Source organism: Anguilla anguilla, chromosome 2, assembly GCF_013347855.1.
Source record: "Anguilla anguilla isolate fAngAng1 chromosome 2, fAngAng1.pri, whole genome shotgun sequence".
In the NCBI taxonomy this organism is placed as follows: domain Eukaryota; kingdom Metazoa; phylum Chordata; class Actinopteri; order Anguilliformes; family Anguillidae; genus Anguilla; species Anguilla anguilla.
Genome location: NC_049202.1, coordinates 54,780,094 through 54,795,255, shown reverse-complemented (window position 1 = coordinate 54,795,255; position 15,162 = coordinate 54,780,094). Strand labels below are relative to the sequence as shown.

The 15,162-nt window shown below is 40.1% G+C and overlaps 1 protein-coding gene across 3 annotated transcripts in view; it reads right to left on the bottom strand.

Moving 5' to 3' along the window:
• The window catches only part of ankfn1 (ankyrin repeat and fibronectin type III domain containing 1), a 128,362-nt gene that overhangs the window by 24,984 nt on the left and 88,216 nt on the right, over positions 1–15,162 (bottom strand). For all 3 annotated transcript variants that reach the window (XM_035407236.1, XM_035407237.1, XM_035407238.1), the window contains 4 exons: positions 10,265–10,459; positions 9,030–9,143; positions 1,895–1,992; positions 1,111–1,201 (listed from right to left, as the gene is read on the bottom strand). In XM_035407236.1, coding sequence (XP_035263127.1) covers positions 1,111–1,201; positions 1,895–1,992; positions 9,030–9,143; positions 10,265–10,459 — 498 coding nt within the window. The remainder of the gene's footprint in view (positions 1–1,110; positions 1,202–1,894; positions 1,993–9,029; positions 9,144–10,264; positions 10,460–15,162) is intronic.

Here is a 15,162-nt window from a genome sequence, read left to right as displayed (position 1 = left end):
AGGTTGAGAGGAGAGAAAGACATTGGCAAGCTTTAGAACAGACCGTGACAGAAAAATACAGGCATTCTCTTTTTCCGAGAATTCAGGCGGCTTTAGAGTTTGAATATTTTCAAGCTCTCATACATATTGAGCTCATATTAAATGAATAAACCCATTGGACAAGAAAATTACCTTTTTGCTGATTTATCTGCCAAAATAAACACCTGCCATAATGGTTTAAGAGCTCTATACATCTGGCTGTTAAGGTACCACATTTTAATTCAACCCACAACATAGCACTTTCAACCCACACCTACACAACCCAAAAAGTGTACATCCTGCACACACATAAGGTTTCAAATCCCCAGTGAGATGCACAAATATTTTTCTCTCCAAGAACATGGACAAACTTTAGAATGCCAAGGGTGCTTTTCAAAAGAACACAAACAAGGTATATTTATGCCAATATTTTTCCATGGCTCACTACACAATACAGATAAGCACAGTACAAACTTACCAGGTGCAGCCAGTGACATGTATAAATTCAGGAGCCTGTTTACCATCGAAACACCCAGCTGCTGCATTCAAAATGACGGAGCCCCATGGATTACGGTAGAAATGAATCATTCATGAATTTATCAAAAAGGCAGCCTTTTTAATGTTAACCGACATATCATTCATACAATAAATGCTACTGCATTTTATCACCGAAAGAAATCCTTAATGCATGAATTCCTCTAAAGGGTTGTTTTCAAATGTTTTCTCACCAATATTGTCAAAAGTTATATTCTTCATTACCCGATGGTCAGATGCAAACAAAAAAGAATTTGGGATTCAGGGTAGGGTTCAATGTGTTTGGTAGTAGAGAATTTAAAAGACCATTTTGCAAAGAGAGCATGGTGAATGTACACTATTGGTTTGCGTTACCCTGGCACATCAATGTAGGGTTAATGAATAGTAAAAATATATTCACTTCTTATGTTTACATGTTACATGTATAAGTCTTAGCACAAATCCCATTTTAGAGGTGGCAGAGAGAGCATGTCTGAACATGCGAAGACAAGCGCTCGCATAACTGCTTGGGTTATTATGAAAATCATGAAAAACACTTATGCTGTATGTCAGACTTACTGGACGGAGCAGCTGAAGGAGGGAACGACGGCTGTGCTGGACCCCATCCTTTCATATTATAGGCTGAGACCTGGACATAATAAACCCTTCCCTGTGGCACAAAATGCACAAGAAGACATCAGTGTTACTACATTGGATGCCTGACATGCACTTCCTGCTTCCTCCAGTTTTAAGTGAGGCTAGTATCTGCATTTATAACATTTTGAGCTGAGCAGCAGTCACACACTGACAGACAGCACCGGTTCCCTTCTGACTACTTGCTGGTGGGTGGTAGCTGGGTGCACAATGACAAATAGCGGGTGATTTGACACAGCCGGACTGCGTGTGCGTGCACGCTCCTGGCTGTGTGAGGCCGTTCTCCCAGCCCCGCTTCTCCAGCCGAGCGGAGGGGCAGGCCAGTGACAAAAGAGCACAAAGGCGAAAACTGCGAAAGAGTTCAGTCCCGCTGAGCCAGAAACGACCGCAGATCCAGCGAAGAGGTCCAACCATCAGAGTTGATGGAGAGGCAGGGAGGAGCCCCGCCCAGCCCTCGCTACCCGCAAGAGGCTAATCGCGTCCAATCTCTCCACATGACAACTAACAAAAATGTTTTATACTGTCTGCATATTCCTTTGTGTACTTCAGCTCATGAATACCAGACAAATTGCGCTTAATGACTGCTGCTTGTTGCCAGAGGAATGGGCTGGCGTGGTGTTATTGCCAAGAGAGCTGAATGCAAATGTCAGAGGCTGCCCCCATTTAATGGAGTGGAGGGAGAAGGGAGACAGAAGACTTTGGTATTTACCGTGGAGAGCCCAGTGATTGTGCACCTCAACGACTGCAGATTATCCAGAATCATATCTCCGGCCAATAAGGAGAAGTCCTTTAAACAGCTCCACTCCACTGTAAGAAAGACACAGGAAACTGCTCAGAATTTAGAGAAGAACAATAACTCCAGGGCATGCATGAAGGTCACTAAGTCTGCACAAACTGGCTATTTAGACATAACACTTGCACAATACAAAATTCAAAATGGTCAGTTGTTCCCTCAATCATGACCTGCCTCATATTGTGACATAATGAGAATTCTAAGTTCATACAGTATGTTTTTTGAATGTCAGGATAAGTTCATTTTCAGAGGGCATAAATTAGTCCAGTTAGAAACTGATTTTCTTATGAAATTAAGGCAGATAAAGTAAGACAGAATCTTTAGTAAATATTTAATTCCTGACAACTGTTATTTATTTCAGATGAAAGCTCATGCCAGTGAACACTATATTGACTTAAATAAATGTAAATGCGACCTATTTATAAAGCATTGTCCACATCAAGCGAAAAAAAATGTTATTCAACTGATATGGGCTATTTCAACAAGGTTTGAACAAAAAATATATAATGATCCAATCTTTCATGGGACACTGAATTTGCTGAGGCCATTGGTGTAGTGTTGACATTGGAGATATTTCATATTTGAAAATAAATCTGTGTAGTGTTATATGAAAGCTTGGCAAAGCTGGGCACTTTAGGGTTTGGGTGGGTAGTGGGGGTTTGAAGGGAGTGCTGTCTGTGAGGACCTGTGTTGGGTATGTGTGCAGTAAGTCAGCACTGAGCCACATGTGTGAGACGTGTTGCCTGGCTCTACTCACTGAGCTCTACCTTAATCCCTAACTGCCAACAGAGAGACTCAGTTGTACATAAATACCACTGCCTTTTAGGAGAGATAAACCTTCATGCTTTGGAGACAGACGTGACACAGCATTCACCTTATTGAAAAAGCATATATTAAAATATAAGCACTCCCCCAGACACAAATGCATGTAAACTCACTAACAGAAACACACACACACACACACACACACACACACATATTCGACAGTAAATACTAATAACTGTCACTCAAAAGGTCAGTGCATGGGACTGCACAATCCCTGTAAACCTTAAAGGTTGGCTTTGCCCTAAGGAGATTCTATGGAGGATGCAAGGTCTGTTACATAAACTGATGGCTAAATCTGATACAAAGGAGGAGGTTTTGTAAAATGTGGTGCCCAATTGCCCCATCTCAGTTGAAATCATTGAAAATATGGATGTCACGGGCATCATTCACATTCACAAGACGCGTTTGACAGTTGTAGACAGTCACATCAACCAGACCTATAACCTAATGCAGGCACTGGCTCCGCATTGTAACCATGGAAATGTGCTGCTAAATTTAGATCAATGCAAGGGGGGAAAACAGAAAAGGGAAAACACTCATTTGCAATATAAAAAAACAACAGCGCCTACATTCAACAATGTACTGTTTGATCAACGGATGACATAAATTCTGTGCATTTCATGTGCATTTGAAATCAGTGTGCATTTCAATTTATTGTAAATTCAAATATTGCCCAGCTGAAAAATGAATACCCCAATGATCAATTATCTCCCTGTCCCCTCCTCTCCGCACATTGATTGGATTTTTTTCCTTTTCTAATCTCATGGTCAAACATTTAAATAACTTAATACTCAGTCTCATCGCTAATACTAATTGGACCTGGTTTAATCTGGCACACATTCATTGCAATATGAGAAAGGTTCTACCTGGATGAAAATCTGGGCTGTCACATTTCCATAGCAGCAAGAGATTCCAAAGCAAACACATTAATTTGTCTTTTGTGTCATGGAATTTCCTGACGAGAAAATCCCTCAGCCTGAAACACATGCACTAGCAATTACATTCTAAAAAAAGAGAACTTGTGCCCACAAAAAGGCTGTGGACAACTGAAATCACACTTACACAAGAAGTCACAAACTAACGCCCACCATACTGTATTTAGCAGGTAGTAAGATTTAAGTGATATAACATATGAGAATATTTTACATTCACAATTCTCTTCTCACTTCCACGCAAACCTCAAAAGGCTAATACCAATCAAAACACTTTATACACCACATCCCGTAAGAACCAATTATTTGATTAATGAAAATATTAGTTAGTGATAAATATTATTGAACCATATTACTAAAGTTTGACAGCTCAACAAATGTTCTGGGAGCATGAAACTGCAAACACCCATTGCCTGCATCAAAGCTTGCTTTGTCCATGCCAAGACCCGTATTCTTGTAGTGTCACAGTCCAAATCGACAGCTGTTTCTCAAATCATTAGCAGGTCCTCAGTTGCCCAGAGCTTACTCTTACTCTTTTTTATTGTGTCAAACTGCTTACCCTCCTATTCCGAGTTCACTGTCTGAAGCCTCACTACAGTACAAAGGCCATTCATACAAGCAGATTACATTTGTCTCTCAGAAGACCTTCAAGAAAACCTAGAAATCCAAGGCAAGTATAACTACAGTCAGTTATATTGTGGATAAGGACAAAAAGACAAAGACAAGACAAAAATGCAACAAATGTTCAGGATCTGATCTAAATAGCAGCTGCTTCTCGAGGAAATAATCACAAATACACCCATGTTCACTCTGTGTGATTCCTATCCCCACTAAAAATGTCTACAGCAAAGTAATTAGCCAATTAAATGGGCTGGGGAAACAAGACGGTTTAGCACATTCATAAAGATCTTCTGTCTCTGATCTCATGGTAGAGTAAGCTAACAATCGCAAGACAATCCATGCGGTGTCAACTGTCTTTTCTAAGCAGCTGGTATCATCATCTGTTATACTTTTGGAAACACATGCCATTGTAATTTCTCGTTTCTTCTCAAGGGCTTTTTTGGTATTTTTGGAATTCCTTTTAAATGACAATTTCTTCAATGTTATCAATGTTCCTGAATGACATTTTATTTTCTATAAAGACATATATTTTGAACATTGTTTTATAAAGGAAACCAGTTCAGGTGAAAGTTTCTATTTAAGTGCAGAATTAAGGTGCAATGTGTAACACAGAAATGTTTCATTAATACTTGTAGGTATAAAGAGCTTCTGTGACATGTACACTTTATCAAACAGGCAAAATAACATTTCTTGTATAATAGTTCAGAACTTCAAAGATTTATTCAAAATTTCTAATAGTTCCAAATGAATAAGTAATAACACTAAGAAAAGTAAAGCAAATATCAAAAGCAGGTTCATGGTTGTAGAAAAACAGAGGAACAAAGCAAATAAAATTTACATTTGTCAGTACTATTAATTCTGACAGAATGACTATCTACAAAAATGCAGGAACAAACCAGATATGTCAAAGCTTTCCAGTAAATTCCAGTTGACTAGGACTTACTGGCGTACATATACACCAATCCTTTGAGAACAGGAACTGGACAGGATCAAATTATTACTTGCTATCCAAGAGTCAGGAGGGTGGGGATCAGAAAAACAAAGCCAATCAAATGATGGAGTAGCACTGATCCCTCGACAGGGATCACTTCTGTTCCCATTCCGCTCTCTGCCTCACAAATATTTATGTAACTAACTAAATCCTGAGGAGCAGGATTACACTGTGTTCACTGACTTCAGCTATTTTGGGAGTTTAATGATTTTCAAGCCACCGAATAATTGGGCGGTTCTATTGACCATTCTGTCTTAGGTGTAAAACACCCTTCTGAAAAGTTTTTCATTTAGTTTGGGGAAATTCTTTGTCTTAAAGCAATTATATTAGGATCCCGAATGAGGTCTGATGCTCTTCCGTTGCCTGCAGAGTGAGTGTTATGCAGACATGGGATAGAATCATTATATAGAGGCAGGGAGGAGATCCAGGATAATCCAGCCAGCTGAGCTAGCAAAGCCAGTAAATGTCAATGCGCTTGCTTCTCTTTCTTACAGCATTTGACTAGCTTGAACTGTGGACCTTAAGCATGGCTCTAAAGCGTTGTTCAGATAGCGAGTTTGGGATCAAAGAAATTCCCTATCAGCATGGGGGCTGCTCAACTGTGAAATTTTACTTTTTCCGAAAAAGTAAAGGGAGCAGCTTAGAGGAGGAGACAGAGGACCAGCGACCTCAGGGTCCGGTGCAAATGGTAGGTCAGAGAAAGAAAAGAAAAGGCAAACAGCAGCCTACCTGCATGGCGCACATTAGCCTACTGTATGTGGATTAGCACAGACACTGAGAGGTTAAGATGCTTCACTTGTCTCAATGGCCAGAACTAAAACTTTTACATCTCTGAGGCTCAAGCTGTTACAGTATTATATGCCTTTTTCATAGTGAGCTTAAACTCAACCTGTTTTACATAAGTATGTTCAGTCACAACTGTGTTCAGTCTCAACACTCACAGAGATACAGATTATGTTATAGTCACAGTGGTAAGACAATGAACGTAATTGTCATCTTAGTTTATGTCATTGTAAGTTCATTGCATCCACACTGAGAGCTTGAGCAGGACGCTGAACCTATCAAAATGACTCATTTCAGTATGTACAGTACACCAGGGGAGTATCTGAGACTGTACGAGTAAATATTACTCAAGTAAAATAGAGAAAACATCAGCCTCAGAAAAACAGAATTCTTGTCCTCACAAAAAAAGTGAAATCACATCCAGAAAATGAATGCAGCTCATTTTAAAGCAATGTTGTTAAGGTCATGTTTTATGTCTGTCAAAATTATATAAAGAGAGCCCTCAAATAAAAAAATAAATAAATAAACTACTCCTAATTAAATATGTTTTTCAAATGAAGACAAGGAAATGAGCCAAATTATAGACAAAAGCTGTCATTCAAGGAAAGCTTGGATGAAAATCTGTGGTCTAATTACAGCCTTTTTGGTTGTTACACACAATACACAGATACACAGATGTGGAGCTTTTCCCACTCTGTGGATCTGAGAACACTAAAGATGTGTCCAAACTGTCCATTCGTAAACCCAGACAGTTATGGGCTTTCTCGTTCAGCTGCAACTTTCTTCCTACAGATTTCCCTATTAGAAAAAAAGACCAAATGTCACACCTCATTAAACAGAATAAAGAACCTGGTCATAAGTACTGAGTCACAGATAAGCAGATTGGAAGAACAGAAATCATAATAAAACTGAAACATATTCTCTTTAATTTTACACAGAACATTACTTCATTCTCCTTGGGTAGCTGTCTTTCTAATGCAATAAAGGACCTGAGATCAATTCTTGAAGGAATAATCCACAGTGGGAGCTCTTTGAGTGTCACTGTGAGCTTGATGAGTTCTTTCAGACAGCTGGATACAACCACTCTCAGAGTCTGCCTCTGCTTTGTTGACAAGAGGAGAGCTTTTCAGAGTCATCAAACCACTTCGACACAATGGAAAAACATGCATATAAAAGCCAACTCAAGCACAGAAACCACAAAATGGCGTTCTGACAGACACGTGCTCGCGTGCGCTCTCGCCCCAGCAGGACCGCGGTGGCGGGAACGGGGTTAACCGCGGCAGCCAAACTCTTCCGCACGGACATGAAATGGCTTTCCCATTTTGCAGTGCCACAGAGCGATTTTAACGGTAGCCGGGCCAAAGGGCCGGAGACAAAGCAAAACAAACAAGCGTCCATTACGGGCCCCGCAAAGCAAAGGGGCCCCAGCCTTTGAAGCGGCCCGACTCAGGGGGGAGGCGCGAGCCGCCACCGCCCAAAGACGCTCCGCTCGCATTCCTGCCCCGTCGGGAGAGAGGAGGGGCGCGCCGAAGCGAGGGCCGGGGCTCCGGTGCGACTGAGGGCCGGCGGAGGCGTCGCCGTTCACAGCGACGGAGAGGGAAAACACAGGCCCCGTACCACCGGGGGAGGGGGGACACCTCCGGGGCCATCCAGCGCTCACTTCAGCAAGTAAAACAAACAAGTGTCAGGGAGCAAGGCCGGGATTCGGGTCCTTAACCTCATAACCCCAACCTGTACTCCTTACCTCTGCAAAAGGGGATTTTACTTGCATTCAGCTACTCTTTACAGTATGCCCACAATCGCTGGGCAAACTCATTGGTTTACAGTCATTTCTAGCAATGTATTTCTAGAGAATTCTTCAAGACCGCAGGCAACAGCATCCAGATCCTTCGTTTCCCCGTGTATCAATTAAATGCAGCTAAACGTGCGTGCGTACGAGGGGGAAGGGGGGTTCAGTTCTGTACTTGCGATACGCGTCGAGTGAAGTGAAGAGTTTGATATTTACACACTCAATGTTACTGACAGAGGATGTGGGAACTCTTCGTGCATTAACATTGTTGTCCTAGTTTGCAATCCAAGGAGAAAAGAAAAAAAGGTGGCTCGCCCAGATGATCTAAGCACAACTTTCACATTCTGAGGTAATTATTCACATTCTGAGGAACCTTCAAATACCATTCCGCCATTATGTCTGTGCGATGTGAGTGTGACTATGGGCCTTGCCTGGGTCGCTCTTACAATATTTTTCAATGATTTCAGCTTGAAATTAGAAGAAAATGTTCCACTGCTTATGAAAAAAAATACCACTGCCTTAAAATTTGACATAGAGGCGAAACTGAGTAACTATGCAGGAAGAATGAATCAGGTCTGAAGACTCACATTGACCATGTTGTAGCAATTAATTAGGAGCCACTCAAATTACCTGTAACTGTTCCAAAGATTTGGCTGGAGGCCTACGCGTAAGGAAGGGAAAAAGACCACCCAAAGCTTCAAAGAGCATACTTCTGTTGTTTCTCTTAATGATTTAAATAGCAGTGGCGAGTCACTCTGTGGCTCATTGAGGGACTGGACCTTCACCCCTCTAGATTCCTCTCTAACTTACAGACAAGAAATCCAATTAAACCTTCTGCCATTCCTTGAAAAAATAATCTTTGTTATACACCTGGGGAAATAGCCTTAACGATATTACATAATTGTTTAACACCAACAAAAAAGAGATATGGAAATTCTACTTTCTGCCTCCTAACAAATTAAACACAGAAAGCCAGCATATTTGGTGCACCAGTTATGATATCTTGCCAACTTTCCATCTTGGTTTGTTACTGTTGGCATTTCTAAGCAGCACATGATCTTGTGTCTCTTGTATATAAACATACGTGTGTGAGTGCGTGCTTCGCAGTACCTTTGTATTTGGTGACCACTGCGGAGTTGACACTGTGGGGCTCCTGAAAGGTGACAGTGAGTGATGTACTGCTCGTCACACTCAGACGCACACTGGCCGGCGCCTCAGGAGTCCCTGGGTGGGGAACAAACAACAAGAGGTCAATCCAAACAAAGCGCCATCCAGCCCCCCCCGGCACAGTGAAAACAGCAGACCGCCCACAGCCCGCCCACAGCCCGCTCACACAGGGCGCGAGACAGAACGTGTGTTCTGTATTCAATATAAAAAGCCACATCGTGTCGACACAACTGACTGACCGCCACTAAAAAGTGCCGTCTTGCTCGTACGTACCGAACGCCTTCAGCTTAGCCAGTTTGCAATAGCGGTTGTGCCTGCTCATGGACCTTTACTTTTTTAATCACAGATTTAACTGAGGTCAACCATTAATGTACAACTTTCAAAGATAAACATCGTTCAGAATAATCTACGGTGCCTAAATGCTGTTTAACAGATATAGACAAATGGCTCCAGTTAATTGCAATCTCATTGTCTGCCTGGTGATTAACACTGTATGGGAGCACAAGGCCAGAAAAGTTGCCGTCAGTACTCTCTACTTTAATCCTTGCTTTGGCTACTTCCAGTCTGCATCTTATGGTCTGTTTGTAACTCAAGCCCGCATACCACAACTAATTACGTCACTGAGCTTCCTTCCAATCCCCCTGATACCTCAGTGAAAAATGTCAAATCCCCAAAGCAATTTGATCCTCATTATGGATGTCTGAGGCAGCTCATTACACATTCATAAAGGGATTCTTGTGGTGATTTGGAGAGAAAAGCCACAAAGTACCCCGGTTAACAAACCAACAATTACCTGGGTGATCAGGGCAATTGAGTATACACAGCAATGTTCCACCAGGAGACGAGTTCAAATAGTATTAACTATGTGCAGCAGATAAATGAAGTCTAGCGGAAAATTCCAATTAATTTTCAAATCCCCCTAATTTTGCACCTTTTATATTGTCACTAATTCAAATAACAGAACACAACTGATTGTATATGTTTAAATCATTACAGAAAATTATTAATATCAGGAATGGCCTTATTCTGAACAACAACAATACAATTAATAGAGAAATATAAGTACAAATTCAGAATAATAGTGCTTACTGATTCCACTAATATTAAAATGAAAGCCAAGAAAAAATTCAAATAATCTTGATTTGGACTGACACGATGCCGCTGATGGTTCCACTCACTTGCATGTTCAAAGCCGGTCCTCATGCGCTTGTACAGCTTGTATCTCCACTCCCAGGCCTTGAGCTGCTTGTCCTTGTCAGAGCTGTCCAGGCTCAGCCCCTCACTCTGCACCTGAGCTGACAGCTCGCTCACCCGCCTCCCTGCCTCCTGGACCAGGGTGGAGAGGTGCCCCGCCCGGCTCTCCAGACTGACGACTGGAAGAAACCAGAGCACAGGGTGCCAGGGGACATGAAGCAGAGAGGCACAGGTAGACCACACGTCAGTCAGACAGTCCTACACCAAGCCTGGGCCAAGAAAGGTAGACTCACTCCCTACTCAAAAATCCCTTTTTGCAAAAGTGGGGTAGGGCTCTTGTCTCACTGTAGACATTTCCACTGATTAAGGCTGTGTAAAGGTGGCAAGCACTGTATCTGGAACAAACAGTCATAAGGAGTAAAGAGGTTACTGTAATGGAGCAAATTCCACAAGGTACTTCATACATCGCCTTCCTGAACAGACGCCTTTGTCATAGTACACAGTGTCACACTGTCCATTAGCGCATTTCTCTACACATACAAGCCTTTTGAATTCACGGGTCAAACATTTCGTTAAATATACATTTAATGTTTGAATACAAGAAGAAAAAAAATCTGGAGCATCAGAAAAATTCTCTGTAAGAAAAAGGGAAATGTTACTCTGCTTTCATATTCAAATCACAGACAAAAAATACATATGTAGAAAAAGTTCAGTGAAATAATCAGCTATCAATATTGCTCAAACAAATATAAACAAATATTTATAGAAATTGCATCATTTGAAACCAAAAGTATAAATGTCAATTCTAAAATGGCTCATATTTTTAAGATAAAAAATTAAGATAAAAAACCTTTCCAAGCAATAGATCTCATCTATTGTATGGCACTGGGCAAAATTAAATTGAGCGCACCATGGCCGCACGACTTGTGTGTCATACACTCAGCGTGGATGTGTTAGCTCCTCTTAAAATATGCACCAAGTACTGGATGTATAAGAATGGGAGAGGCAAGATAAGATTCACACAGCAACAGTATGTCCAATAGCTTGACAACAGCAGCTGCTGCAGTTTTCACAGTAAAAACCACTGTTTATTTCATCCCTCATTAATGAGTCATGTAACTGCCAATGACCAAGATGCAGCTTTAGTGACTGAACTGTCATCTTTGAGTAAGACTACATTACCTTGTGTCATAGCTGATTAGGCACACAGTGTACAATGGATTAGGTACACCCCTTCTATGAAGAGAGCTGTAACAGGTTTTGGTTAAACTGAGATCACAAATCTTCATTAAAATCCAAAGATGTCCATTAAGATCCAGGTTTATCCATCAGTAGCTTTGGGTCAGAGCAGCCTGTGTGTCTGCTAATGACTACCCTCTCCCAAGGGTCTAATTTCCTCTACAGAGAAATGGTACAGAAGGCCAATTGGCATGCTCTCATCTTGTTGGAGGTTGTGGTTGATTTCCAATAAACCAAAGCTTATCAGGGGATGTGGTAATGACAAAAATATAGAAGATCATCCAAAGATGTCTGTGGCATCAAGTGAAATATGAATCAGAAGTATGATGAATATTCAAATAAGCACTGTCAGACATACAATGGTTATAATCTTATCAGGGAGATGACAAAAAAATTACAGTTCTTTGCTAGCCATTTTGGACTTGAGGAAAACAAAGAAATGGTTTGACAATTGGGACATATTTGTGTTCAGTATTTGCTTGATGTGGTGATCAGTAATAATTTAAGGTGAGGCATTGTGTAGGATTCCATGGTGAAGAGAATATCAAAATAAAGTATGCACCTTCCACATTGTGTTCCTGTCATTTTTCACAGGGATATTTATTCATTAGAGATTTTTAAAGAGAACAGGTCAATTTTGCAGCATGAATATAACATCATCAAATTCAAAGAAGGCCATGCAGAAATCATGAGAGCAAACCCACAGTGTGGAAGAGAAAGCAAAGGTCTTTCATACCTTAAAATCCCCACGATAAAGGTATAAACACAAAACAACCTAACCAGTTCTGACAGTTTGAGATTACTAAGAAAAGTGCTTGCAGCAATTTGACACTGGGGAGTTCTCGCTTTTGATGCACAGAGGCAATCAGCATCTTTGACATTCAAAACTGTCCTAAGAGAATATGTGCTTCTCAGCCAACAGTTGGAATATGACAATTGAAAAAAAATAAAATAATAATAATTATATATATATATATATATATATATATAAATATATCATGATGCTTATGTACGGGAAGGTGTTGAATGTTAAATTATTAATCCAATTAGAGTTTATTCCATAAAACAAAATGGGTGTTTTTTTCCTGGTTCAGACATGGCTCACTTTCACCCAATTTCTTTACTCAACTTTACAGAGCCCAGCTGTCAACAATAAAGGAAATGCATGAAATATAGTTCCAGTAACTGTTAAAAAAGCTTTCACGCAACTGTCAAAACTGTTTTGACGTAAAAGGCAAAGTGTTTTCCACAAAGTCATCAAAACAACATTCTATAACATACTGCCATGCCATATCCTGCTTTTGGATAGTAAACAAGAGCTTATTGAGGATGAGTGCGTGTTTTACACATACATTGACTGAGTAAATGGAGCCGTTGTCTTGGAAACTGTCTTATGTCCTTGCGAAGGCACAGAGGACGACGGAAAGTCAGGGGTTGGTTTCATTACAATCAAAACATCAATCAGGACTTCACCCATCCATAAACTAAACTCAAATTTAGGCTTGAGTTGTCCATTGTACTTTAGTTCTTTGAACAAAGCTTTACTCATGTTCACAGTAGTAAGCTGACAGCAATGTTTACATACATAATGAGCAAACAGTCAGAATTTGAATGGAGCAGCAATTATTACACTTCCGTGTTCCAAATCTGTGGCATGGAACCACCTTTACATACTATATTGTGCATGCTGCTCTAAGCTTCATGTTTGCATGACGTTGATAAGTGACTATTCATAACAACCCAAAAGCTGAACAGATCTGCCTCCATATTTCACAGAGGCCAGGTTATCAGCATGAACTTCATCTTTAGGCATCAAAATATACCACTACGAAACATACAGTACCTTCCTTCTGACCGCAAAACATGGTACCGTATATTATTAACATGCGGTCTGGGAAATTTCTGAGCTATGGCACATGCAAACAACCAATGTTTAACAGTCACTTATAAGTCAAAATAAGTATAATACAGTTATAACTGTGACGTAGTGTCATAAGAGAGTGATTATTTTGAGGTTAGTTATAAAGTCCATACTAATTTCCATACAGATTACCAGAATTTAATGTGAAAATTATTTTTTTTCTGAGACATGTAGGGAAATTCTACTTTCAACCTATTGTAAATCACTGCTAGTCGTTTCACCAATCACTGCCGTCTTTTGTACTGTGACCTTTCCTGTGCAGTGAGTGAGCCTTGATTTAGCAGCCGGGAGTGATTAAATATTCCAAAGTGCCTGTCTCTGCCAATATATCGAACCTCATCAATGCCAATTTCTCCTAATAGGGATTTACCCAGCAGTCCTTGGGAAGCAATGAGGAACATGGTCTCCCACGCACTAATGCAATGTTTCCCAAACGCCTCTGCTTCTGCCTGTGTCCAATTATTAGGAAATCTCTCAAGAGGGTCCAGAGAGAATTAGTTCTTATTTCAGTAGGATACTTTAAACAGACAGACACGCTCAAAATCCACAGGTCTCTGTTTGAATGATGTTATCCTGGCTGTGTAATTATTAGCTGAATATATGTGCACATTAGTAATATTTAGTCATTTGTTTTCTCTGAATACTGGTGTTATGATAATCTGAGCGGGAACAATATGAATTCAGCTGTATGCAGCTGAATATATCTAAGATATGACACTTTATGTGAAACCTTAGAAAAGAAAACCAAGATCGGCTTATCTAGCTTAACAAAGCAAACATTTACAATGCACAACAATACTACAGCACCTGATCCAGAAGGAATGATAATGATAACTTGATAGATCTTAGTTACACACAGTCTCACTTTTCAAAGTGAGGAACCATCAAACTCAGTCAGCAAGTCACTGCAAGCACCAAATACAATCTTAGCAACAGTAGCTATTACAATACTGTGTTAATTTTTAACTAGTCTACACTGCAAAGCATTACATAAACATTTGCACAGGACCAATACATAGTATTTGAAGAACTGTGCTGAAACAACAAAAACATATACTTGGCAATTTTACTTTCTTAGCAATACCACTTCTGAAGAAAACTGAAGATGATACTGAACATGTTCTTTCTGACAAAATTCATTGACTGGTTTCTTGATGGAGAAACGAAAGGTTTCGCTAGACTTTACTCCTGTTTTAGTTCCCTGTTTTTAGTGAACATTAGGTAGTTTTATTTCTGGAAATGACCTCAAATGGCACAAGGCAACAAGTGAACAGTCAGAAATTCAAAAGAATTTCACATCACATGATAGTGCCTAAATGTTGTAGTTCACAAAAAAGCCATATTTGGCTAAATAAACAGGTGAACAAAATATTTCCATTTTCCAACAAGTGAAGTAAAATTAAGCCAGAAAGATCAAGGAGAAGCAACTCACAAGTGCAGCACATCTGTGGGAATTTCTACAGCAGTGTTGGTGTTAACTTTCAGAACCATATGACTGGCCTTGTAGAAAAATGCCTTGAATGTACTCAGCAGTTATTACTACTATGGCTGGCTATTTTTATGAAGCTAAAACTTAGATATTTTTTTATGGAAACTAAAAGGTGTTTTTTTCTTTTTTAAATCTCTCACTCAAAACTTGTGGGTGTACTGAAACTTTTGGCCAGTAGGGCATGTAATTAAGAAAAAAAAAAAACTTGATAATTAATTCCTACTCACACCCAC